The 25,389-nt window shown below is 41.5% G+C and overlaps 1 protein-coding gene across 1 annotated transcript in view; it reads left to right on the forward strand.

Annotated features, from left to right (window-relative positions):
* DNAH8 (dynein axonemal heavy chain 8) overlaps nucleotides 1-25,389 on the forward strand; it is a 339,200-nt gene that overhangs the window by 231,101 nt on the left and 82,710 nt on the right. Inside the window, exons 74-82 of the mRNA XM_060403159.1 lie at nucleotides 377-532; nucleotides 5,998-6,153; nucleotides 8,996-9,178; nucleotides 13,393-13,498; nucleotides 15,294-15,546; nucleotides 15,650-15,840; nucleotides 21,046-21,167; nucleotides 21,822-21,940; nucleotides 24,023-24,225. Of these exons, the coding sequence (XP_060259142.1) occupies nucleotides 377-532; nucleotides 5,998-6,153; nucleotides 8,996-9,178; nucleotides 13,393-13,498; nucleotides 15,294-15,546; nucleotides 15,650-15,840; nucleotides 21,046-21,167; nucleotides 21,822-21,940; nucleotides 24,023-24,225 (1,489 nt within the window). The remainder of the gene's footprint in view (nucleotides 1-376; nucleotides 533-5,997; nucleotides 6,154-8,995; nucleotides 9,179-13,392; nucleotides 13,499-15,293; nucleotides 15,547-15,649; nucleotides 15,841-21,045; nucleotides 21,168-21,821; nucleotides 21,941-24,022; nucleotides 24,226-25,389) is intronic.

Genomic DNA, 25,389 nt, shown 5'->3' on the forward strand with positions numbered 1-25,389 from the left:
CCCCTAATTTCTCTGCCTCCAGCTGTGCAGTGCCCCTTCCCCAATGTGAGCAGAACCAGAGGGCAGGAAGGGGAAATTTCAGAGGCTGAACCCTTAGGGCTTGCCTACTCTGACTTCTCAGAATATTCATCGTCTCTGCTAACTCCAGCCAATCTAGATCCCACCCAGTCTCGGGTTACTAGGGAAAGGATTTATTAGATGATAAATTTAGTGTCATTTGGTTCACATTTGTAACTTTGAGTGTTTTTACGTGAATGTTGCATAGTCCTAATCTAAAAAAAAAGTCTAAATTTTAAATTATCTGTGGCATTGTTAATTACTAAGAAAAGCTTTCTTGTCTTCCTTTGCGTGGCCACATCCATTTCCTGTTATGCAGATTGGTGAGTGGGGGCTGCAGGGCTTACCAGGAGACGACCTCTCAATTCAGAATGGCATCATTGTGACAAAGGCCACCAGATACCCACTCCTCATCGACCCACAGACTCAAGGCAAAACGTGGATTAAATCAAAGGAAAAGGAAAACGACTTGCAGGTATGTACCATTTGGTGGGTGGTTCTTGAAATCATGAAGTTTTCCCACAATTTCAGTTGAATCTGTTAGTCATTAAATTGTCATCTCTATGATAGTCGTTTGCTAATTCACACCTTTGAGTTTTATGACAGTGATTTGGGGCAAAGGCTCTGATCATTTGCTTTTTAAACATATTTACTTATTTATTTAACTGCCCAGATTATTAGTTGTGACACAAGAGATCTTTTTTAGTTGCAGTATGTGAACTCTTGGTTGTATCATGTGAGATCTAGTTCCCTGAACAGGAGTCGAACCCAGGCCTCCAGCATTGGGAGCAGGGAGTCTTGGCCGCTGGACCACCAGGGAAGTCCTGATGCTGATTATTCTCTCTCTTTTGTGATCTCTCTTGGTCTCACTTTCCTGCCCTCTGTCCATTGCCCTGGCTGCATCGCTTTTGCTCATGTTGGATGAGGCTTTTATTCTGGGCCCTGAGATTGTGCTTGCGGGAGAATATCAAGCACAGGACTTGTGATTCCTCAGGTTAAAGCCTCTTGCTCCAGCCTAACTCAGGTACGTGCTCGTACTCTAGAGTTCAGCATTGGACTTAGAGTCGACCAAGGTGTTACTCTTAAGGCGGAGGTAGACACGGGCAGGATTTCAACATTCCTGGTTCCTTTGAGGATCCTGTGACATTGATATTTCAATTCAGTATTACAATATGGATTATTCACTGTTTCCTCGACGTTGTTCTGAGTTTCAAGCCATAAGGACCCAAAGTTTTGCTTGTAGTGTGTCTATTATACTAGCCAGAATGTTTCCTCCACCCAATTGCCCACTTTACTTATATCCAAGATGAAAGTCATGAGCATTATTCAGAGTCCACATCCAATACTACCTTTCACCAGACTTGCCTAAATCCACAGCTTCATACAGCCTGTCCTGATTCCACACACACCTTGTATTTCTGCTGTGGACTAGAAGTATGCCTTAAATTACTGTTCTCTGCACATTTGTCTTTTATCTCTACTATATTAGAAGCTTGGCTTCCCTGGTAGCTCAACTGGTAAAGAATCCACCTGCAATGCAGGAGATCCCAGTTTGATTCCTGCGCTGGAAAGATCCTCTGGAGAAAGAGAATCCACCTTCAATCCAGAAGACCTGGGTTTGATCCCTGGGTTGAAAAGATCCCCTGGAGAAGGGAACAGCTTCTCCCTCCAGTATTCTGACTTGGAGAATTCCCTGGACTACAGTCCATGGGGTTGCAAAGAGTTGGACATGACTTTCATTTATAGTATAAACTTGGGCAAACTCCCAGAGATGGTGAGGGACAGGGAGGCCTGGCGTGCTGCAGTCCATGGGGTCACAAAGAGTTGGATATGACAGGGCAGCTGAACAACAACAACAACTCCATAAACTTCTTGTTAGATTTATGGTTTTATGCCATCTATACGTTTTCTGCATTTATTGAATTAGTGTGTAATCATTACAGGAAAAAAAAAAAAAAAAAAACAGAAAAAACCATGTGGTCATCTTGATAAACGCAGGAAAAATAAGTTGGTAAAATCAAAACTTCTAGCAAACTGAGATTAGGAGAGTTAGTGGCTCAGTCGTGTCCAACTTTTTGTGACCCCATGGACAGGAGCCCGCCAGGCTCCTCTGTTCATTGAATTCTCCAGGCCAGAATACTGGAGTGGGTAGCCATTCCCTTCTCCAGGGGATGTTCCCAACCCCGGGCTCAAACCTGGGTCTCCTGCATTGCAGGCAGACTCTTTACCATCTGAGCCCCGAGGGAAGCCCAAGATTAAAAGGGCCCTTCCTTAATCAGATAAAGAGTACTTACAAAAAGCCTTCAAGAAACACCACATTTAGTGGTGAAATAGTGAAAGATTTCCTTCTGAGATCAAGACTTTGCAGGCACGGGGACATTGCCTATTGCTCTGGAGCACCCCCCAAGACTCTCCCACCTAATTAAGACTCCAATCTATGTTGACTTAGAAAACTCAAAAATCCTGGCAAAGATCAGAGAGTAGAAGTGGAAGGGAAGAGCTGAGAAACGTGGGGTTGGTGGAAAGTAGCTTCTGAGGAGCTGTACACGCAGACGTGCATGAGTGGTGTGTACCAGGGTCTTCCTCGTCCTGAGCTCAGGCCCCGGGTCCAGCTCAGCTGCGACTTGTTCCTAGCTCCATTCCTCACTCCTCTTGCCCCCCCTGGCTGCTGATTTCCCTGCTCATCTTGGGCTTATTTTTTCTGATTGTGGCTTTATTTTTCCATTTAATTCATTAATAGTCTTCAGTCATGTCCTTCCTGATGCAGCCTCATCCCAAGAAGCTTCCTGAGGAAGTAAGAGAAATATATCAGACACACTTCCTTATTTTAAAAACCATCAACTTCTGGGATGTATGTAAATTGAACTGCATCTTTTTGACTCAGACAGCGTAGTATTTTTCTGAATATGTGGGTAAGCACGTGCACAAACACACTTAAATGAAAAGAAAATGAAGCGAAACCGTCACTTCTGTGCTCGGTAAGGAAAGCAAAATGAAAAATGAAACACTTTATAAATGAAAAACAAAACATATTTGGCATGTCCAGGGCTGCATTTCACCTTAGCAGCTTTGCCAAGGTCATCTTCAAAGCCATTTCCAGCACCTACAGCTCAGACTTCTGAATAAAGAATGTATGTGCTTAATTCCCCTGTGAAGAATTCACTGAGTAAAGACCTAGTTCCAGAGTATCTGTGTGGGTGGTACAGACTCTCATGTGGCCACCACACAGTATTCCTCCATAAGAAAAATCAAGCGAATCCAACCCGAAACTATGACTCCAAGATATTACTTCACATTTACAAAGATATTAAAGGTGGTTAAAAGGTAATTTAATAAATCAACAATTTGAAAATTATTTCTTTAATTGGTATATTAGTCAGGGTTTTTCAGAGAAACAGAACTGAAAGCATATCCAGGTACAGATACACAGAAAGAGATTTATTATGAAGGGGTGACTCATGGGCTTATGGAGGCTGAGAAGTCCCTGATCTGCTGCCCACAGGCTGGAGCCCCAGGAAAGCTGGTGGCGTCATTCCAGTCCAAACCCCGAAGGCCTGAGAACCGCGGGAGCCATGGGGTCAGTTCCAGGCCCAGTCTGAAGTCCTCAGAGTCAGGAGCTGATGTCCAAGGGCAGGAGAAGACGGATGTCCTAACCTGTGCAGAGAACAAATTGGCACTTCCTCCAGCTTTCTGTTCTGTTCAGGTCCTTAATGGATTGGACAATGCCCACCTACGTGGGCGAGGGCCATAATCTTTGTTCAGATTGTCGACTCAAATGCTAATCTCTTCCAGAAACAACCTCACAAACACACCTTGAAATAATGCTTGCCAGCTATCTGGGCATTCATTAGCCCAGTCAAGTTGACAGATAAAATTAACCATCACACTTGGGAAAGACATCACAAAAACAGAGTTTGCTTCTTGGGGAATAGAGCAGGACAATTACATTCAGTCTTCTTGGGACCTTATTTCATCTTATTTAAATAAGCTAGTTAAAGCTCTTTGTTTGGATTCATTTACCTTATCAACTTATAGTGAGGTCTTGCACAGCACATCATGTATATAAATAAAGCTATTCATCTAGGGGGAAAGTTCCATCGTGTGCAAGATATTCTGTTTTTAGTTAGTTCTGTTTTGATTAAAACAGGACAAAGATAGACTTATTTTTCAATTCCACACCTCTTTTCATTGCAAGTGAGAGATACTATTTTTAAATTTCACCTTCCTAATGTTGGAGAAGACCCTTGAGAGTCCCTTGGACTGCAAGGAGATCCAACCAGTCCATTCTGAAGGAGATCCTGGGTGTTCTTTGGAAGGAATGATGCTAAAGCTGAAACTCCAGTACTTCAGCCACCTCATGCGAAGAGTTGACTCATTGGAAAAGACTCTGATGCTGGGAGGGATTGGGGGCAGGAGGAAAAGGGGACGACAGAGGATGAGATGGCTGGATGGCATCACCAACTCAATGGATGTGAGTTTGAGTGAACTCTGGGAGTTGGTGATGGACAGGGAGGCCTGGTGTGCTGTGATTCATGGGGTCACAAAGAGTCGGACACGACTGAGTGACTGAACTGAACTGAGTCACCTGATGTCTCAATGGATCTTCCTTTTTAATTTTTTTTAGTTTTTATTTTTTTCTTCTGTTTATTTGGCTGCTTGTGGCATGAGGGATCTTTTTTTAAATTTTATTTTAATTGGAAGCTAATTACTTTTCAGTATTGTGGTGGTTTTTGCCATACATCGACATGAATCAGCCACAGGTGTACGTGTGTCCCACCATCCTGAACCCCCTCCCACCTTCCTCCCCACCCCATCCATCTGGTCGTTTCAGAGCACCAGCTCTGATGCCCTGCTTCATGCGCTGAACCTGCACTGGCCATCTCTTTTGCATATGGTAATATACATGTTTCAATGCTATTCTTTCATACCATCCCACCCTCGCCTTCTCCCACGTAGTCCAACAGTCTGCTCTTCACATCTGTGTCTCTTTTGCTTTCTTGCATATAGGGTTGTCATTATTGTCTTTCTAAATTCTTGGTTCTTAGTCCTTGGATAGAATCTGTGCCCCTGCTGTGGAAGCCCAGTGTCTTAACCACTGGACCACCAGGGAAGCCCTCTCTTGTATCTTAAGATCAGCACTCACAGTAGCATAACCGCAATAGTTGAATTCAGAGAATAGAGGATAAGAAGGTGGAGAGCTGAGGACTGAACCTTTGGGAATCCTCACAGGTAGAGGGAGAGATTGCTGAAGAAGTAAGGAGTTCCAAGTCCGTTGGCTAATGCAAAGATCAACTAGCCCAGTTGGGGTGTTTTAACTAATAACAAACATTGATCTAAAAATGGAGAACCCCACCAGACATTCAGAATCCTATTTTTTTTAAATGTAAGAATATGTTGAAAATGTATAGTCTTTTAGGTTGATTTTATGCAAAGTACCATATTCTTATGTTATGCCACTGAGACAGAAAACACGGATGAACCTTAGGTTGATTCAGTATGTCATTTCTGACATCCCTGTGCTTTTTAAAAAATCACTTATTCATCTCATAGGTGTCCTGAGAAGATAAGTGAGTATCATAAAAATGCAAGTTAGTTTGCTTTCTTTGAATGATTGTAGCTATGTAAGTTTAAAGGGTTAATCCTTGATTACCTCTCTTCCACCTGCCAGAGCAGAGCTCTAACTTCCACTAAGGAATGACACTTGTTTCTCTTTCAATCGGAGAGACCCCCATTACACACCCAGGGCTTCCACAAAGTCGTGACCACCACCCCCCCCAAGTTTTGAAAATTATGTTTTGTTTGTTACTTTTATATTTATAATTAAAGCTTCCTTGACAGTCCTTAGAATTCTTGGCCCCTTGCCCAAATATTTCTGGTTTCCACTCAGAAACAGGCACATTCTTTGTAACATTTCTGCAGCAATGAACTCTTTATTTTTAGGTAACCTCTCTGAACCATAAATATTTCCGCACACACCTGGAGGACAGTCTTTCCTTGGGCCGACCCCTTCTTATTGAGGACATCCGTGAAGAGCTGGATCCAGCCCTGGATAATGTATTAGAAAAGAATTTCATTAAGTCGGGCACCACTTTCAAGGTAAGCTTTGAAAAAAGAAAAGAGCAATGGTGACATCTACTTATTTTTTTGAGCACAGCAACAAAGACAGTTTTCTTCAGGTGGTAGTATTTGAAGCTGAAAGAATTATTTCCAAACTCATATTCAGTGTTTCCTTAAAATATATACATATGTTATATATATATGTATATATACACAGGGGCGAGAACAATATCTTGCTAACAATAGCCATTTGTCTGAAACTAAACAAGATGTTAAGGAAAGGCGTCTGGCGATAATGATATATTATTGTTACACACAAAATATGTATATTTTAGCAGCTCTGAGAAAGGTGGTTTCCAAACCATGTATTCTTCTTTACAGTAAAACCTCTTTCCTCACTGAATAAAATGGCATTTTTAGTGATGTCTCAGGACATTGACCTGCATATAGGTTTCTCAAGGGGCAGGTCAGGTGGTCTGCTATTCCCATCTCTTTCAGAATTTTCCACAGTTTATTATGATCCACACAGTCAAAGGCTTTGGCATAGTCAATAAAGCAGAAATAGATGTTTTTCTGGAACTCTCTTGCTTTTTCGATGATCCAGCAGTTGTTGGCAATTTGATCTCTGGTTCCTCTGCCTTTTCTAAAACCAGCTTGAATATCTGGAAGTTCATGGTTCACTTATTGCTGAAGCCTGGCTTGGAGAATTTTGAGCATTATTTTACTAGCGTGTGAGATGAGTGCAATTGTGTGGTAGTTTGAGCATTCTTTGGCATTGCTTTTCTTTGGGATTGAAATGAAAACTGACCTTTTCCAGTCCTGTGGCCACTGCTGTTTTCCAAATTTGCTGGCATCTTGAGTGCAGCACTTTCACAGCATCATCTTTCAGGATTTGAAATAGCTCAACTGGAATTCCATCACCTCCACTAGCTTTGTTCGTAGTGATGCTTTCTAAGGCCCACTTGACTTCACATTCCAGAATGTCTGGCTCTAGGTGAGTGATCACACCATCATGATTATCTGGGTCGTGAAGCTCTTTTTTTGTACAGTTCTTCTGTGTATTCTTGCCATCTCTTCTTAATATCTTCTGCTTCTGTTAGGTCCATACCATTTCTGTTCTTTACAAGCTCAGGTGATTGCAGCCATGAAATTAAAAGGCACTTACTCCTTGGAAGGAAAATTATGACCAACCTAGATACCATATTAAAAAGCAGAGACATTGCTTTGCCAACAAAGGTCTGTCTAGTCAAGGCTATGGTTTTTCCAGTGGTCATGTATGGCTGTGAGAGTTGGACTGTCAAGAAACCTGAGTGCTGAAGAATTGATGCTTTTGAACTGTGGTGTTGGAGAAGACTCTTGAGAGTCCCTTGGACTGCAAGGAGGTCCAACTATTCCATCCTAAAGGAGATCAGTGCTGGGTTTTCATTGGAAGGATTGATGCTAAAGCTGAAACTCCAATACTTTGGCTACCTCATGCGAAGAGTTGACTCATTGGAAAAGACCCTGATACTGGGAGGGATTGGGAGCAGGAGGAGAAGGAGACGACAGAGGATGAGATGTCTGGATGGCATCACCGACTCGGACATGAGTTTGAGTAAACTCCGGGCATTGGTGATGGACAGGGAGGCCTGGCGTGCTGCAATTCATGGGGTCTCAAAGAGTCAGACACAACTGAGTGACTGAACTGAACTGAACTGAGGGACATTGATTTTATTTCTCTATTAACTTTCAATTCAAACTCATGAACTTTGCTGGAAGCAGCAGAATATGGTTTCTGATGACTGGTGATAACATGAATTGTTTTCAGTACAAGTGTTTCTTTTTTAATTGGTTTCATTCTTTTAGTTTTCTTGTTTTTACTAAATGACAGCATTTCTGATTGATAATTTTTTGCCCTGAATAACTTAATTTCATGAAAATCAGTGAATAAGAATGCCAATTTTCTCATTAAATAAAGATAGATTTATTTAGAGGAATTTTCTTCATAATGTGAATTCTTTCATATGCCATATTTAATATGCCAAAGGAGATTTTAGTACGTCCATTCCTGAAAGGGCTTTAAAAAGACCCAGATTCTTACCTGCAATGTGAAGGCCATGATGCCTGAGTGCCTTAGTGATGTGGTTTTCACTCATATGCAAGATTAATATTAATTAAACATTTAAGTCATTTAAAATTTTAGAATTTAAAGATAAGTGTTATCTTTCTGAGGAAAAAAGTTGACATTTTTTTCCTCTGAAAGTTTCATTAACCCTATCTCTTATCAAATGTGCTTCAGATACGACTGCGAAATGCAAAAAGAAATAGCACTTCTTATAAACACAACAAATTTCTGTAGTAGGAACTTTCCTCAGGTGAAGAAAAGCAGTCAAATGTTAGACATGTCTGAGTTTTCCTTTATTCCAGGGGCCCCCAACCTCTGGGATCTAATGCCTGATGATCTGAGGTGGAGCCAATGTGATAATAGTGGAAATAAAGTGCACAATAAATGTAATGAGCTTCAATCATTCAATCATTCAAACCACCCCTCTCCCCCAGGACGTGGAGAAATCGTCCTCTATGAAACCAGCCCCTGGTACCAAAAAGGGTTGGAGACCACTGCTTTATTCAACATTTGTTTTGGATACATTTTTCATTTAATTTTCTTGGCATCATGGCTAAAATCATCTTTAGGCAGAGACAGAATTTAAACCACAAGTTTAAATTATTCTAAGAAAATATGATTTATCGTATAAGTTCGGTGATTAAAGTTTTACAGCTGGTTGTTGTAATTCATTCAGGTTTCACTGCATTGACCTTTGGTAAATTGTCTCCTAAATTGAACCCAAATTCCTTGTCTGCCCTTTAAGCTGTGTGTAATTTAATATTTGAATTGATGTAGGTGAAAGTCGGCGATAAGGAATGTGATGTCATGGATACATTTAAACTTTATATTACGACAAAGTTACCAAACCCTGCCTTTACCCCTGAGATCAATGCTAAAACGTCAGTCATTGATTTTACTGTTACCATGAAAGGACTTGAGAACCAGTTACTAAGGAGGGTAATTCTAACAGAGAAACAGGTAATAACGTCTCAAGGTAAAGAACTTCTACTTATAATAAATTATAATAATGTTTTAATGTATTAGGAAACTGTTGACTATATGGAAAGGGAAAAATGAAACAAATCATATTTACCTTTGTTAGCATAAATATTTGTTTTGTAGTCTCAGGTCCTGTTGAGAAATCGTGCAACTCACCTCTTTTCTGACCCCTGAAAGCACGTTGTACACACACACACCACTCGCTACTTCTGACTTTCAGGCGCTGGATATATTGACTTTCATATCTGCAGTCCTATCGATGAATGATCTTGAGTTTTCACCTGAAAAATTCAATGAAATGATGATCTTGAAGAAAAAGAAATTGCTCTGGATGAATTTATTAGTAGTTTTAACTACTACACTGCAATAGTAATTGATATACTTGGCTATAATTGATACTGCTGCTGTTGGTGCTGCTAAGTCGCTTCAGTCGTGTCCGACTCTGTGCGACCCCATAGACGGCAGCCCACCAGGCTCCCCCGTCCCTGGGATTCTCCAGGCAAGAACTACCACACTCTAATAATCTAATGATGTAGGGAGCCTTACTTTTATTTTAATTAAATAAACTTATACTGAAGCAGAGAAATGAAGTAGAATTGAGAGTTCTGATAAAACAAAGAACAACTTAAAGCTGGAAAATTTTAAGGGCCTGATAAACTAAGTTTTAAGATAAAGCTCAGAAAACATTAAATGTTATATATAAAATATAATTTTATATATTTTAATTGTATAAAATCTATTTTCATAAAATCTGAGAAAGTTTATATTTGCTTAAATATAACGAATTTTAAGGGCTTCCTAGGCGGTGCTAGCGCTAAAGAACCTGCCCACCAGTGCAGGAGACATAAGAGACGTGAGTTTGATCCCTGGGTTGGGAAGATCCCCTGGAGGTGAAAATGGCAACCCACTCCAGTATTCTTGTCTGGAGAATCCCATGGACAGAGGAGCCTGATGGGCTATGGTCCATGGGGTTGCAAAAGAGTTGGACACGACTGAAATTGACTTAGCACAACTAATTTTAGCATTAAGGGTTCAAGGAGAAGGCCAGGTTAGAAATAGTAATGGGAGGGTGGAAAAAGAATGGCAGAAAAAGGAGGAAAGGAGGAGATGTGAATAGATGGCAACAGACACAAAGGAAAGATTCAAAAAGGGAAGGATACTGACACCAAAAAATAGAGGGCTCAGTAAAATGAGAAGTAAAATCCCACCTGGTTAATAAGAAATGGCTGACTTGGGGCAAGCCCTTGAAAGACAGCCAGAGTAGTGGGGTGAAAGGGGCCCAGTCCCAGCTTCCCCTTTCATTAGCTGTGTGATCTTATTCCCAAAAAAAACAGCCCAGGGCTTATGCAAACCAGAAAGGGCACTCTCACTTCTAGAGTCTGGCAGAGAGCAGAGGCCCCTCAGTTCACTGCCTCTGTCACCTCTTAAGGCCACATGGTATCAACTATTGAAAATCAGTCCTTCCCTCTTGGTCTGCCTGGTGCTGTTGATCTGTTCTGAGATGCTGCCTCATCGGTTCAGATCCCCAGTGCGAGCTCCACTAACTTCTTACGGCAGGCCATACCTCTGTCTAGGGTACACTCCTCAGCCCCAGACTACCCTAAACCCACTCCTCTGGGCCTTAGCTTCCTCTTCAAGAGAGCTGCTAAGGTATTCATACCAACCTTGCTGGGAAAATAGTCTGCAATGTTTGGAGGGTGTATTTTTTTCCTACATAAATAATGCATTCTTAAAATTATACTTTGAAAAAATTTTTTCACACTTGCAGAAAAGTTACAAGACTGGTCCATGAACTCTCATGACTGTGATGTTTAACCTTCCTAACAATCCTGCTCTTATACCCCATCTTTACAGATGAACAAATGGAGACCAGGGAGAATAAGGTCTTAACCCATAAGAGCACATGGACTTTCCACCCTGCCAAGCCTCGTAGATAAGCTCTACAGGTCATGCTGTAAAACTCACAAGTGTCTGCTGTACCACAATGCTTGTTTTTCCATATCACACTGAAAAGGATGCTAACAGGATTTCGTCTTGTCCACGTATTCCTATACTGCCACCCAGGGGGTGACTGTTTTAATGCAGACAATTCATTAATTATTCCCCTTGGGCTTCCCTTGTGGCTCAGATGATAAAGAATCCGCCTGCAATACAGGAGACCTGGGTTTGATCCCTGGGTTGGCAATATCCCCCGGAGAAGGGAATGGCAACCCGCTCCAATATTCTTGCCTGAAAAATCCCATGGGTGAGGAGCCTGGCAGGCTACAGTCCATGGGGTCACAAAGTCAGACACAGCCATGATCTTATCACCAACCCATCAAATACCCCCAAACCGCTAGTACAATGGCAGCATGCCCTAGCATGGGAGTTAGAGGACAGGGGTATTAGGCCTGTCTCTGCTAGCAACTGTACTCGGTTGCTTAGTCGTGTCTGACTCTTTGCTGCATTTTAAAAAATGAATGGGTAGGAGGGAGTATCCCTTGTGGTCTGGTGGTTAAGAATCCACCTGCCAGTGCAGAGGGCATGGGTTCAATCACTGATCTTGGAAAATTCCCACATGCCAAGTGACAGCTAAGCCCATGTACCACAAAAGCCTGTGCAGCACAACTACTGAGCCAGCACTCTGGAGCAGCTGAAGCTTGCATGCCCTAGAGCCCACGCTCTATAGCAAGAGAAGCTGCCGGAATGAGAAGCCCGTATATGCAACAAAGAGTAGCCCCTGCTTTCCACAACTAGAGAAGGCCCATGCACAGCAACAAAAACCCAGGGCAACCAAAAATGAACAAATAAATCTTAAAAAAAATGAATTTAGGGGGACACGTTCCCGCCCTGTAGATGCTCAGAATCTAGTTAGAGGGATATAGCCTACACACAAGTTTATGATGCCAGCCATTGTAGATGTACAGATAACTGCCATGCTGTGGGTTTTCATGGACAAATTGATTTAGGAAGAATTTCTGGAAGTTTTTTGAGAAACTTTCTCAAATAAGTAGTTTAAAAACACATTTTAAATGAAGTTCTAAGTACAGTGTGATTCCATGTAAGATCAAAATAGAATGCTGTGAAGAATGCTTTTGAGACAATTTAATTTACTCTATATTTAGCATGAGTATTATAGTCATGTTACATTTTCTGAATTTGCAAATTGCACTGTGGTTGTATAAGAGAGTGTCCTGTTTCCTAGGAGATATGTTTCAGTTTTTAAAGGTAAAGGATGATGACACATGCACACAGTTTAGCAGTGATAATTATTATAGAGGAGAAATAATGGCAAAGCAAAATGTTATTTGATGAAGGATATAGGTGAAGGGTATATGAGAGTTCACGGTACCAGTTTTGCAAGTTTTCTGAAAGTTTGAAAAATTTTTTTCAAAGTATAATTTTAAGAAAGCGTCACTTATGTAGGAAAAAAATATACCCTCCAAACATCTAATTTAGCCATTCTGATAGAAGGAGATGTAAAACAATGGAAAGTGGATTTATATTGGCAACTGACTATGTCAGGTCAAGTACCTGGTGTTCCTGTAGTCAGGTCCCAACTCAGAAGCTCCAATCACTTGAGTATTCTATTCATTTCTTGGTTTTAATGCCTCTTTGTTTCTGCCCCTTCTGACTGCAAATAAAGTTAGTATTTCTCACTGAGGGCGGTATGTGGGAACAGAACCAAGAGAACGGGACACTCTGATTTAAATAAATGTAGAGGTGGAAAAAGCCTGGGTAGAATTATTTTAGCAGAGTTATCCCATGCATGCCAGTGTATGTGCTACGGAAACTTAATGCTAGTGGGCATAATTTTTTTTAAATGGTTGAGAGAAACCAAAATACAGATTTGACTAACAACAGTGTCATTTGACGGAGAAGGCAATGGCAACCCATTCCAGTACTCTTGCCTGGAAAATCCCATGGACGGAGGAGCCTGGTGGGCTTCAGTCCATGGGGTCGCTAAGAGTTGGACATGACTGAGTGACTGCACTTTCACTTTTCACTTTCACGCATTGGAGAAGGAAATGGCAACCCACTCCAGTGTTCTTGCCTGGAGAATCCCAGGGATAGGGGAGCCTGGTGGGCTGCTGTCTATGGGGTCGCACAGAGTCGGACACGACTGAAGTGACTCAGCAGCAGCAGCAGCAGCCATAATAACTGATAATTACACTTCTGATGATATTTTTTGTTTGTTTGTTTTTTAATAACAGGAGTTAGAGTCTGAGAGGGTTAAACTTTTGGAGGATGTGACTTTTAATAAGCGGAAGATGAAAGAACTTGAAGATAACCTCCTCTACAAATTAAGTGCTACAAAAGGTATTGTGTTATTAAGAAATAATCACATAATGGATTGTGGATAGATTTCTTGTACCCTCTTTTCAATGCCCTCATGATTATAGATGTCAGGAAACAGTTGAGTTATCAATGCAAAAACAAGCGAGGCAATTTCCATCTAGATATTACAGAGAGACTGCAGGGAATCTGATGTTTAAATTAGCAACCGGCATCTGAGCATTTGATAATAACACAGTTTTCTTGGTATAATTGCTCTCTCCTGAGAAAAACAAGGGCTCCCAATACAGCTAGGTAACTCATAATAGGCTAATTTGCTTGCCTGAAGGAAACTAATGTGCTCAATTTTTGTGTGTATGTTTTTAGATCAATTCTTTCATTTGGTGTTGAATAGCTGTTGCCACATCGGGTTTTGATGTGTGTAATCTTGTCAGAGACACTTACAGAGCTCAGTCCCTCTTGACTTGACCTGACCTCCCACTTAGATGTTGGGATAGGTTCACCTCTGGGCAGTCAGGTCATCATTCCACCCCCTGATTTGGAGATATACTGTTCTGTAACAGGCAAAATACAACAACCTAAATTCTATCGTTCATTAGCGAACTAATAATAAATACTTCAACTTAGTGGACGTTAGTTTGAGCAAACTCTGGGAGATAGTGAAGGACAGGGAAGCCCTGTGTGCTGCAGTTCATGGAATCACGGTCAGATGAGACTTAGCAACTGAACAACAGCAAAGGAATGCTTTCCAGAAGCACCTTAACTCCTGTGTGTATATGTTCTTAAAAAAGGGAAAACTTACCCTCCCAGAAATACATTAAGCGTTACCCTCACAACAGCCTCTAGCACTTTAAGGTGGCTTCATGGCAAAGGTCTTTTATCTGCCTTAATTGCACTGCTTGTGCTGATGAAGTTGCCTGTCTCTTGGTCTGTGACTTCTCCCAGCCATTTGGGTGGATACCTCTGGGCATTGTAAATATTACCAACAAGGACTGACTGAGGGTTCCTCCCCTGATCCAGCCAAGAGTGTACTGGATCAAGACCTCTTTCCTGTGAGATTAGTCACAATTTGGACTTCTCTCACAGACCTAACATGCCCACCTTCCAGTAGCATCCACCTGGTCCCAGGTGGGCCAGAGCTTTGCACTCTGAAGATATCCTGACTGTTAGCTCAGCACATCCAGAGCACCTTTACGTGTCTTAAAACTGAGTTTATTGTCATAGACATGTTTAGGTCTATTCAGAAGGGTAAAACGAAAAACTAAAATCAGCATTTTTCTTCCTGGTCAGACACTTCCGCTATCTCCTAACTTATTAGAGACATAGGAGGACCAGAGTTCTCAGTGTCAAGGCCTGCTGGACTAAAGCAGGAGTAGCAGGTGTACAGCTCACCTGCAAGCCAGCGGGTAATGTTTGGGTCAGCCTGCGCTGTGAGACAAATGGGACGGAAAAGCCCATGATGTCATATGAGGAGACCCATCAAGATGATAAAGGAGGCAAGAGCACCGTCACATGAGAAACAGCTGAAACCACTGGGACTGGTGGGAGACATGAGTTTTCTTTAGACATGTGAAGAACAGACATGTGGGCTCTCTTGAGACCTGCCTTTTGCACATTTTCAGGCCAGAATGTTGGAATGAAGTGAAGCCTCAGATAGATAGCTGGACTAGAAGCCTTTCCGTGTCCCAGGATTCTCCCTTTCACCCTGTGGGCTTTGAAGAAGTCAAGTTGAAAACTAACGGGATGAGTAGGGAAGTGATGCATCTCTCTTTGTGAATTGCCCATCTTGCGTTCCCCAGCTTTCCTCTTTGGTTTTCAGGCTCCTTGGTAGATGATGAATCTCTCATCGGTGTCCTCCGCACCACCAAGCTGACAGCCGCCGAAGTCAGTGAAAAACTACACGTCGCTGCAGAAACGGAGGTCAAGATTAACACTGCCCAGGAGGAGTTCCGGCCCGCGGCCACCCGCGGCAGCATCCTCTACTTCCTCATCACGGAGATGAGCATGGTCAACATCATGTACCAGACCTCGCTGGCCCAGTTCTTGAAACTGTTTGACCAGTCCATGGCCAGGTGGGGCCTCACTACCCAACAACCTCCCCGCACAAACTGTGTGTGTGTGCCTACTCTCTTAGAAACGGATTTTTACTTCTTTGATTTTTAAAACATATTGCAGGTCTGAGAAGTCTCCGCTGCCTCAAAAGAGAATTACAAATATTATTGAATATCTGACTTACGAAGTTTTTACATATTCTGTCAGAGGCTTGTACGAGAACCACAAGTTCCTCTTTGTACTCCTCATGACCTTAAAGATCGATCTTCAGAGAGGAACTGTGAAGCACAGAGAGTTTCAGGCTCTCATTAAAGGTGAAGGGCTTGGGATGTGGATGTACTACATAAAGGAGATTGCTTTTGATGTGCTTTTTGATGTCCTGTAGACCCATTCTTATAATACACAGAGGAATTAAGTTCTATTGGAAGTGAAATTCACTCCCCCCACCCCGACCCAATTTCTATTCATTTTGCTCTGGTTACTCAAGTTGACTTACTTCAGGTCTGTGTTAACTCTGCGATTTTTAGTTATGTCATTAAGTTTTGAGCTTTGTTGTTTAGGATTAGGACATTCAAATGCCAAAAGGGGAAATAGTGATTCAGAGGATGAGCTTTCTACTGCAAGAGAGCAATTCCTTAAGCAGGGGATTATAGTGATGTTATAAGAGTGTAAATTTAAAAAGAAAGCACACTTGTATTTCATATTTAAAGTGAATCCTATACATTGCTTATCTCCATGTTAAAAGTATGATTAAGAAATGTAAATTATGGGCATAGGTCTGGTGCGATCTTTACAACCTCCAGACATTCTTTTGATTCATTGAAGAGTATATAACTCCATTGCTAACACTAGCAAGCGGGCACTCTTTCTGCCCCCTTCTGATGTCTATGTCAGAAGCTTTCTCTATCTCTTTTATATTTTAATAAAACTATATTACACACATACAAAGTATGATTAAGAAGAGAAAAGAGCAGTATTTTCATTCAGTTCAGTTAAACAAAATGTTATGTCTAAAAGAAGGGAGCGATTGCACGTCGTTAGTGAGATCATAAAAAGCTCCTTGGAAAATTTGCCTTTGCAGGTTAAGCTGTGAAGTTTTCTAGGTTATTTGATACATGGGAAAATGCTCCAATCTTTTCTATATATATATATTTTTTGCTCTTTGGTAAGTTGTTTAGTAAATCATTTTCTGGCTGCCCTTCTCCCCCAAAAGAAGAAAGTAGCATTTGAAATGGACATTGAATGATAGGCAGAAATGAAGAAAACTTCCATGCTGAGCAGAGCAGCATGAGAAAAGAAATGAATGGAGTATGTAAATTGGTGAGCCTTGATTCCCAGGGGAAGGATTTCTTGATCTGGTAGGAAATTAAGGGGTTGTGTGAGGTGGTGATGTGATCCTTTTATTGTTCTTTAGGAAGGTGACTCTGGCAGAGAAGCGTAGGATTAATGAAGTTCAAGGGAGTCTGTTAAAATCTTCCCAACCACAAGAAATGCTGCATTCCCATCCTAGGGTGAAGACAATGGGGAAATAAAGACAAATAGATATGAGAGATCATGAAAGTAAAATGGCAAAGGACTGGGTGTAGGAGCCAAGAGAGGGTCAGAAATGAGTCTAAGAGTTCTGCTCTGTGCAAAGATTTCCGGTCACGATGGTTGCAGGAGAGCTAGTTGGAGAAGTGTCAGAGTGGGGACCTAGTTTTAGTCAGGATAGGCCAGGTTTTGTGGTCATAAAAACAATCCCTGAATTTCAACACAGCAGAAGTGTACTTCTCCTTTACTCTTTTATCTGACCTGCTTGTCACGGTCACCCAGGAATCCAAATTGCTTGCCATAATCACTATGGGAAAGGGACTCGATATGGCAAATTGTGTGCTGGCTCTTAAACGTCACACGAGTCACTTGTACTCATATTTCATCAGCTATAGAGGGATGCATAGTGAAGTGACGTCGCTCAGTCGTGCCTGACTCTTTGCGACCCCGTGGACTGTAGTTTACAAGGTTCCTCTGTTCATGGAATTTTCCAGGCAAGGTACTGGAGTGGGTTGCCATTTCCTTCTCCAGAGGATCTTCCCAACCCAGGGATCGAACCCAGGTCTCCCGCATTGCAGGCAGACGCTTTACCTTCTGAGCCACCAGGGAAGCCCAGAAGGATGCATGGCCTCATCTAAATTCAGAGAGAGCAGGGAAGTGCATTCTGCCCTGAGCTACATCCAACATGGAAGCTGCATCACAGCGTCAATGGTGGAAGGTAGTGGATAGATGGATAAGCCCGAGGTTTAGCAGCAGAAGTGTGGACATCGAAATGCAGAGAGGGCTGAGGTTCCAATCAGGAAGTTGCAGGGCAGGGGAACTTTGTAGCTAGTGACAAAGTACCAACCTCTGTGGACAGCAGCCTGATGCCCCAAGATAGGATTTGTCATGGCTCAGAGGATCCCAGGCTGTGACTGAGACAGACGAAGACCAGAGGAGAGGTGGGGTGGGGAGGGGAGGGGGGTTGAAGATCTGAAGCGTCTCCCCATCAAGACACAAACCCACCCCACTCTACCTTGTAGATCTGAAGCATCTCCCCATCAAGACACAAACCCACCCCACTCTACTTCTCCCTGGCCAGCACAACCAGCCAAGCCACGGCCATTCCCCAAAAGAGATGAGATTCTTTGAAAGAAAGTCTTTAAATCAGAGGAGACCGACAAACAGCAAGACTTTGGGGTGGGAATTTGTGAGGAGGATTTGATTTGTCACAGAAAAAGAAGGCTACACCTCTGAGCTGTGGTTAGAGCACATCTGTGACCCCATTTCATAAAACTGGAGATTCAGAACCAGACTGTGTAGGGTTAGGAGAGTCAGTGAGAGGAATTTGAATTTAATTTACTTGACGATAGGGAGTCATGGAATATTTTATGAGCAGGGAAGCAGTATGAACAGAACCATGCTGCAGAAGGTTAATTTGGGATTTTATGGTAGGTGGATTATCAGAAGTACAGTCAGCACAGCACACAGTGAAAGTTTTTAAAAAGTCAAAACTGGTTTAATCTACAGTTTGTAGTAATTTTAAACTGGCTTAGAGTTTGACCAAATTATTTTTTTAAAGATGGTAGAACTTTGTTTTTAATGCTTTTTTTTTTTACAAAGTTAACAAATATGGCCCTTAGATCATTGATGTCTTTTACCATTTTGAACTCAGTACTTGAAGGGGAAAGAAAAGGGACTTATTTATCAGAGCAGAAATGTTTGATTTCCCAAGAGTGACCATCCTTTTGTATTAATTCCTACTTGTTTTCTGCAATATCTGGAAGGTGCCTTTGACTTTCCTCTTCAACTGAGAATGTCAGAATACTTTGAAAAATGGAACAGCTACCAGGGGCAATCCTGTACTATAGAGTAATTGATACACCTGTTCCCCCTGCCTGGTTATTTTAGAAAGACATCATCTTTCTTTTGTCATAAACCACAGACAAAAAGACACCTTAGGGGGTCTTCTCTTGCCTTCCAGGTTGGATTGGACCCAAGCCTTACAAAACAGACAGAGAGTTAATGACAAAATAACAGCTCATGATTGTATAGCTTTTACTTTGGGCCACAAGGGTTGTTAGCTTTCTACATACATTAATTTATTTAATCTTCACAGCAATCAATCTGATGTATTCTATTATTATACTCATTTGACAGAAGGGGGTACTGGGAGAAATTGAGTTCTTTGTCCAAGTTTATGTAGCCTGTAAGTGGCAGAGCCAGGATATTTGGGGGGAACAGGACAGGCTGTGATTATTCTCGGTTAGTTTTGGCGCATGGTATGTTGAAACCACCTATGTAACTTAAATGTCTTCTCTCGATGTCTTTTAGGTGTGTGATGACATGAAATCATTTTGTGTGTGTGTGTGTGTTGGGGGGAGACAACCAAGAAGAAAAGGGACATGTCTTACTCCGTGTTAGAGCACTGCGTGCATACCCGCTAAGTTGCTCAGTTGTGTCTGACTCTTTGTGACCCTGTGGGCTGTAGCCCACCAGGCTCCTCTGTCCATGGGATTCTCCAGGCAAAAATACTGGAGTGGGCTGCCATGGCCTCCTCCAGGGGATCTGCCCAACCCAGGGATCAAACCCTCATCTCTTATGTCTCCTGTATTAGCAAGCCGGTTCTTTACAACTAGCACCACCTGGGAAGCCCGTGTGAGAGGAGAAAATCCCTTAAATCTGCAGGTGACTTTCTCTAGGGCTTGCTTCTCCTACGGTAAACTCAGTGTTAGCAGAAATGATCCTAGAGTAAGGCTTTCTCTTTCAACTGGTCACTGTGGGGATGGAGGGGTATTGTGACACTCAGAGCCCCCGACTCCACGGTGGAGGGAAAGGATTTACAGGAAGGTACTCCAGGTGGTTCACCTTCTCAGGAAGATGCTAGAGGGGAGAGCAGAGACCTGTAATTCCCTCCGCCACCTCCCCTGTTTCTGTCCCCAAGCTAATGAGTGAAATGGCGGGATTTGATGAGTTCTTTAAGAGGATTATAGAGTTTAAAAGTTCAAGAACCGCTATTTCCTATGCATCTGAATTAAACAGCAGAGGTGGAGTAATTATGATAAAACATTACTAAAGACATTCAATAGAGAACTTTTGAAACTGAAATATAGTCATACCTCTTGGTGGAGATTGTCACATTGAATGTGCTCATTTAACTGCTGATTTGCTTTCAAAATGGGCTTCCCTGGTGGCTCAGATGGTGAAGAATCTACCTGCAATGCAGGAGACCTGGGTTCAATCCCTGGTTGGGAAGATCCCCTGGAGAGGGAATGGCTATCCACTCCAGTATTTTGGTTTGGAGAATTCCATGGACAGAGGAGCCTGACAGGCTACAGTCCATGGAGTTGCAAAGAGTCGGATACGACTGAACAACTTTCACTTTGCTCCAAAATATGTTCCAGTGCATTCACTATGTTCTCCACTAGACTTGGTGAGAGCAGGGGTCTTGTTTGGTATCCCTAGTGCCTGGAATATTCTGGAAACAGAGAAGTGAGTATTTGTTGAGTAAATGAATGAGTAAATGATCTGAACATTAATTGCTTCCTTAAAACCCACAGATGTATTATACTCCTTCCTTCCTTTTTCCCTCCCTATGCATGTATCCATCTTTCTGACCTGATTGAAAAATAGTATTGAATATCAAGCTTCTGGAGGAGGGATTTCACTAAGAAGTGATTTTTAAACTCACCTATGAAAAGATCAATCTATTCACTGATATCAAATAGTTAAGGACAATAAAAAGGCAAACACCTGCAACCACCTGAGAAAAATTCTTTGCATGGAAAAATGACAAGGAGTTGCTATCTGTATACGATGGCATAAATCACTTAGACTCAAAGGAAATGTACACAAAAAAGAGAACCACATTTTCTGTAATGTGATTATTTTCCAACTTTCCCATTTTTGTGTGTGATATGGTTATCCGGATTTTTTTTTCTTAATTTGAAAGTAAATTTCTAAACTATGGAGCACAAGCTGACCTGATTCCCACTAATGCCTTTCCCCAGGGGGAGCAGCTCTGGATCTGAAAGCCTGCCCGCCCAAGCCATTTCGCTGGATCCTCGATATGACCTGGCTGAATCTTGTGGAACTGAGTAAACTTCCACAGTTTGCAGAAATTATGAACCAGGTAATAAAGGACTAGGGAAAAAGTATAGATCTGTAAACCCAAACACACCTGGGTCATTTAAATTGGGGCCTCCTGGTGACAAGCCCTTGAATCAGAGGAGCTGACACACAAAAAACGCAGCTTTAAGACAACTGCGGCTCTCATTCAAAGGCAACCTGGTGCACACCCCAGAGTACATGTGATGATTCTGGAGACGTTTCTGATTGCCATGAACTAGAGGCAAAGGTGCTCTGGTGACTAGTGGGGAGAGGCCAGGGATGCTGTGAAACATCCTGCGATGCACAGGACAGCCCCTCACAACATAAAGTTAGTCTGGCCCTGAATGCTCATGGGGCCGAGGCTGAGAAACCCTGGTCTGTGATTTTTCCTTTCCAGTCTTTGAGTGTAACTGATACATGGTCCTCATTTTAGTGAATAATGTAGAGAAGCAATGGGGAAAGGGAATAGCAATATCCAAGCTATTCGAGCCATTGATTCTGAAGACAAATGTAAGACAGTGTGGTTATGTTTAAAAAATTATCTACCTGTATATATGCGTTAGAATAAATAAATTTATATAGAAAAATTATCTACCTGTAAAGAATGACCTTTTTACGTTGTTTAATTTTAATTGCATATATTCCTGAGGGTTGCTAATTAGCTTGTGTATTTTAGATATCTCGTAATGAGAAAGGCTGGAAAAGTTGGTTTGATAAAGATGCTCCAGAGGAGGAAATCATCCCTGATGGATATAATGACTCACTGGATACCTGCCGCAAACTTTTACTTATCAGGTGAGAGCAGGTATTATCAGACCTAGAGGCATCACTTGTCATAGTGTCAAATTACAGATCCCACCTCAGTGAGTTTACTTCCCTGTGTCCCAGTAGTGACTGTAATGGATGTTTATGCTTCCAAATTGAAGTTTGGGATGGCAAATAAAAATGGTGAAGGGCATATGTTAACAATGTATTCATGACAGTGCTTTTAGCAAAACATATATGAAAATGTTTTTACTATTCACTTTGGCCACCATTTACCACTGAGTAAATCATTTATTATTGAATTTACTTCTGTAAAAGAGTAGATCTCACAGAGTTACAAGGCAATTTTTAAGCTAAAACCAAGAAGATTGCACTATTAAAACATATAAATGGTGTTTGTAGCTATTGAAATGGAAGCAAAAGTTTAAAATGGATGTTGATTTTTTTTTCTTTTCTTTTTCTTCTCACTTTTCATGTTTTCTCAGTATACAGTAGCTCAAAGAAGGTTTCTGTATTGGAAGGGGTGTGTGTGTGTGTGTGTGTGTGTGTGTGTGTGTGTGTGTGTGTGTGTGATGGACAAGACAGGAGGGTGGAGCTGGGGAGGATGAAACCACCAAAAGAATAACAAAAAGATGTAGGATTATTATTTTGGAGTAGTTTTGGTCTTGCCTAAGATTACACCACTGAGTGTTCTTAGAAAAAGTTGTTTCCTAGATGTTGTCACCCCTTGAGAGTGATCAGAGCTGTCAGCAGTGGTGACCTCAGAACAGAACAATTATTTGTTTTTATTAGATGACATGTGTCTATCTTTCATCCATCCTTTGAAAATTGAATACATGTCAAATTAATAATGCAATCTACTAAACAATAAGAAACCATAGCACTTGACTGTGATCCAGAAATATCAAATGACATTTATTTAATGAGTCACAGTATATAGAACCTGCTACAGTGTAGGCTACATGGATAGTATTAAGTATTAACAAATGCTTTCAAATCAAGCAACTTCTGTCACCTTTGACACATTATCTCCCTCTGAAGACTGCAGAGCTCCCAGTGTGCAGCCGGCCAGGCCCCATTGTGTACTGGAGCGGCCAGAGGACACCCCCTTTTGCATCCCTGCTGTATCCCTGGCGTCGAGAGCAGGCCCTAATGTATTTGCTCTATAAATATCTATCAAAGAGTGGATATGCTCTTGTGTATTTGTTTGAATGAGTAATTGCTTACCTGAAGCTGATAGCCTAGTTACTAGGGATAATCACTGATATGTGTGTGTGTGTGTGTTAAGTAGCTAATTAAAACCTCCCTGATGGTCCAGTGGCTAAGACTCCACACTCTTATGCCTGGGCCTGGGTTTGATTCCTTGGTCAGGGAACTAGATCCCACAGGCCTCAACTAAAATGATCCTGTGTGTCTCAATGAAGATCAAAGATCTCATGTGATAAGAATCTACCTGCCAGTGCAGGGGACATGGGTTCCATCCCTGGTCCAGGAAGATCCCACACACCATTGAGCAACTAAGCCTATGACCACGACTACTGAACCTATATGCTGCAACTACTGAAGCTCACGGGCCTAGAGCCTGTGCTCCACAACAAGAGAGGCCACTGCAATGAGAAGCCTGAAGAGGAGCCCCTGCTCGCTGCAGCTAGAGAAGGGCTGCATGTAGCAACAAAGACCCAGTGCATCCAAAAATAAATTAAAAAAAAAAAGATTCCATGTGCTGCAAATAAGCCCCATCACAGCCAAGTAAATCAATAAATAGATTTTTTTAAAACCCAACAGGAATTTATTTTTAAAAAATTCAGAATAGTCACTGCTTCTCCTGAAAATGAGACACTTGAAAGTTAACGGATTTCTAAGTTCCCTTCTAGAGTGGCAACATAACTAACTCTGCCCTGCTCCTTGCCAATGCCTGGCATCAAAACCACACAATTAAACTTGCACTCATCTGAAGACTGAAAATCTCGCCGTCCATCTTACACATCTCTGCAAAAAGGAGGATTTGCTTGTTATCCTTTTGCTAATTAACTATGTGTTCTTTAAGTGCTTAGAACTAAATAGAATTTTTAAAATCTGAATTTATTTCCTCTAACTTGTTTCCATTTCTAGGTCTTGGTGCCCAGACCGTACTGTTTTTCAAGCAAGAAAGTATATTGCAGATTCTTTGGAGGAAAAGTATACAGAACCAGTTATCTTAAATCTGGAGAAAACTTGGGAAGAAAGTGATACAAGAACACCTCTGATATGTTTTCTGTCCATGGGATCCGATCCCACAATTCAAATTGACGCCCTGGCCAAGAAACTGAAGCTGGGTATGAACAGCAATCTATGAGATTTAGCAAAGCCTCCATGTTTTTGCTTCCGTTTTTTCCTTTCATAATTTTATAGCCGATTCTTATAAATATATTCATAAAACTGAGTTAGAAAAAATATTAAACTTCTTCTTTCCCCCATTTTCGGATCTCCTAGAAGGAGGGTATAGATATCTTTGTGCAGAGAGGAACATTCTCATCCATCATGTACTGATTTTTTTAAAGTTGTAATCAGATGTCCATACCACATGGATAGCAGACTGGCAAGAGTGAACATTCAACAGCAAATTTTATTGCTGTGTCTGTATAAATTTATAACAAAGCCTATTTTGTCACAAATTGAAAAAATGTAACCCTTGTATTATAGTGCATAGTAATTTAAGGATTCGTTCATTGATACTTTCATTCAATAACCCCTGAGTGTAGGCAGTGTGCTAGATTCACGGAGTACAGAGGTGAATACAACATAGCTGGGAAAGACAGACATGTAAACAGGCAATAGAAGATAGCGTGACAAACTGCTGTAGCAGAGGTGCGGACATGCCCAGGGACGAGAGGCAGAGCTGCCCGGACTGCGTGGGCTATAGAGGAAAGCGTGATGACATTTTGAGTAGTATCTAAAAGTAGATAAAAATTAGGGGATCATGTTGGGGAGAAGGAAAGTTACTCTGAGGGAAGGAGGTAGGGTAAGGAATTACAAACATATAAGTGTGAGTCAACAGGACTAAAGAAAAAGTACCCAAATGATGCAAAGACATCATGATTGAGCCATTCTCTTCTAGGATGGCTGTTTATAGGAGGGCAGTTTTCTCTTAATACTCTGAAAATCTGAATGTTGTTGGAATTGCCTTTTGGAATCTTCTTAGGTTCATATCTCTATACCTATATCTCATAGGAGCAATTCATTTATGTCTTTATAAGGATTATGAAAGTGATTGATTGTGAATCCCTAAATCTACAATATAAAATAAAACCTTGAATTTATTATCTAGCTAGAAAAAGCATAATATAAAATCTGTTTAGTGATCTCCAAGTATTTACCACATCTGCACTAAAGTTACTGTAAACCAGTAGCTTAAGGTAGCATGGTCTTTGTTCACTCCTCCTCATCACTGTCATCACACCATTCTATGTGCTACATGGATTCAGTAGCTACTTCTGTCT

Source organism: Ovis aries, chromosome 20, assembly GCF_016772045.2.
Source record: "Ovis aries strain OAR_USU_Benz2616 breed Rambouillet chromosome 20, ARS-UI_Ramb_v3.0, whole genome shotgun sequence".
Classification (NCBI taxonomy): domain Eukaryota; kingdom Metazoa; phylum Chordata; class Mammalia; order Artiodactyla; family Bovidae; genus Ovis; species Ovis aries.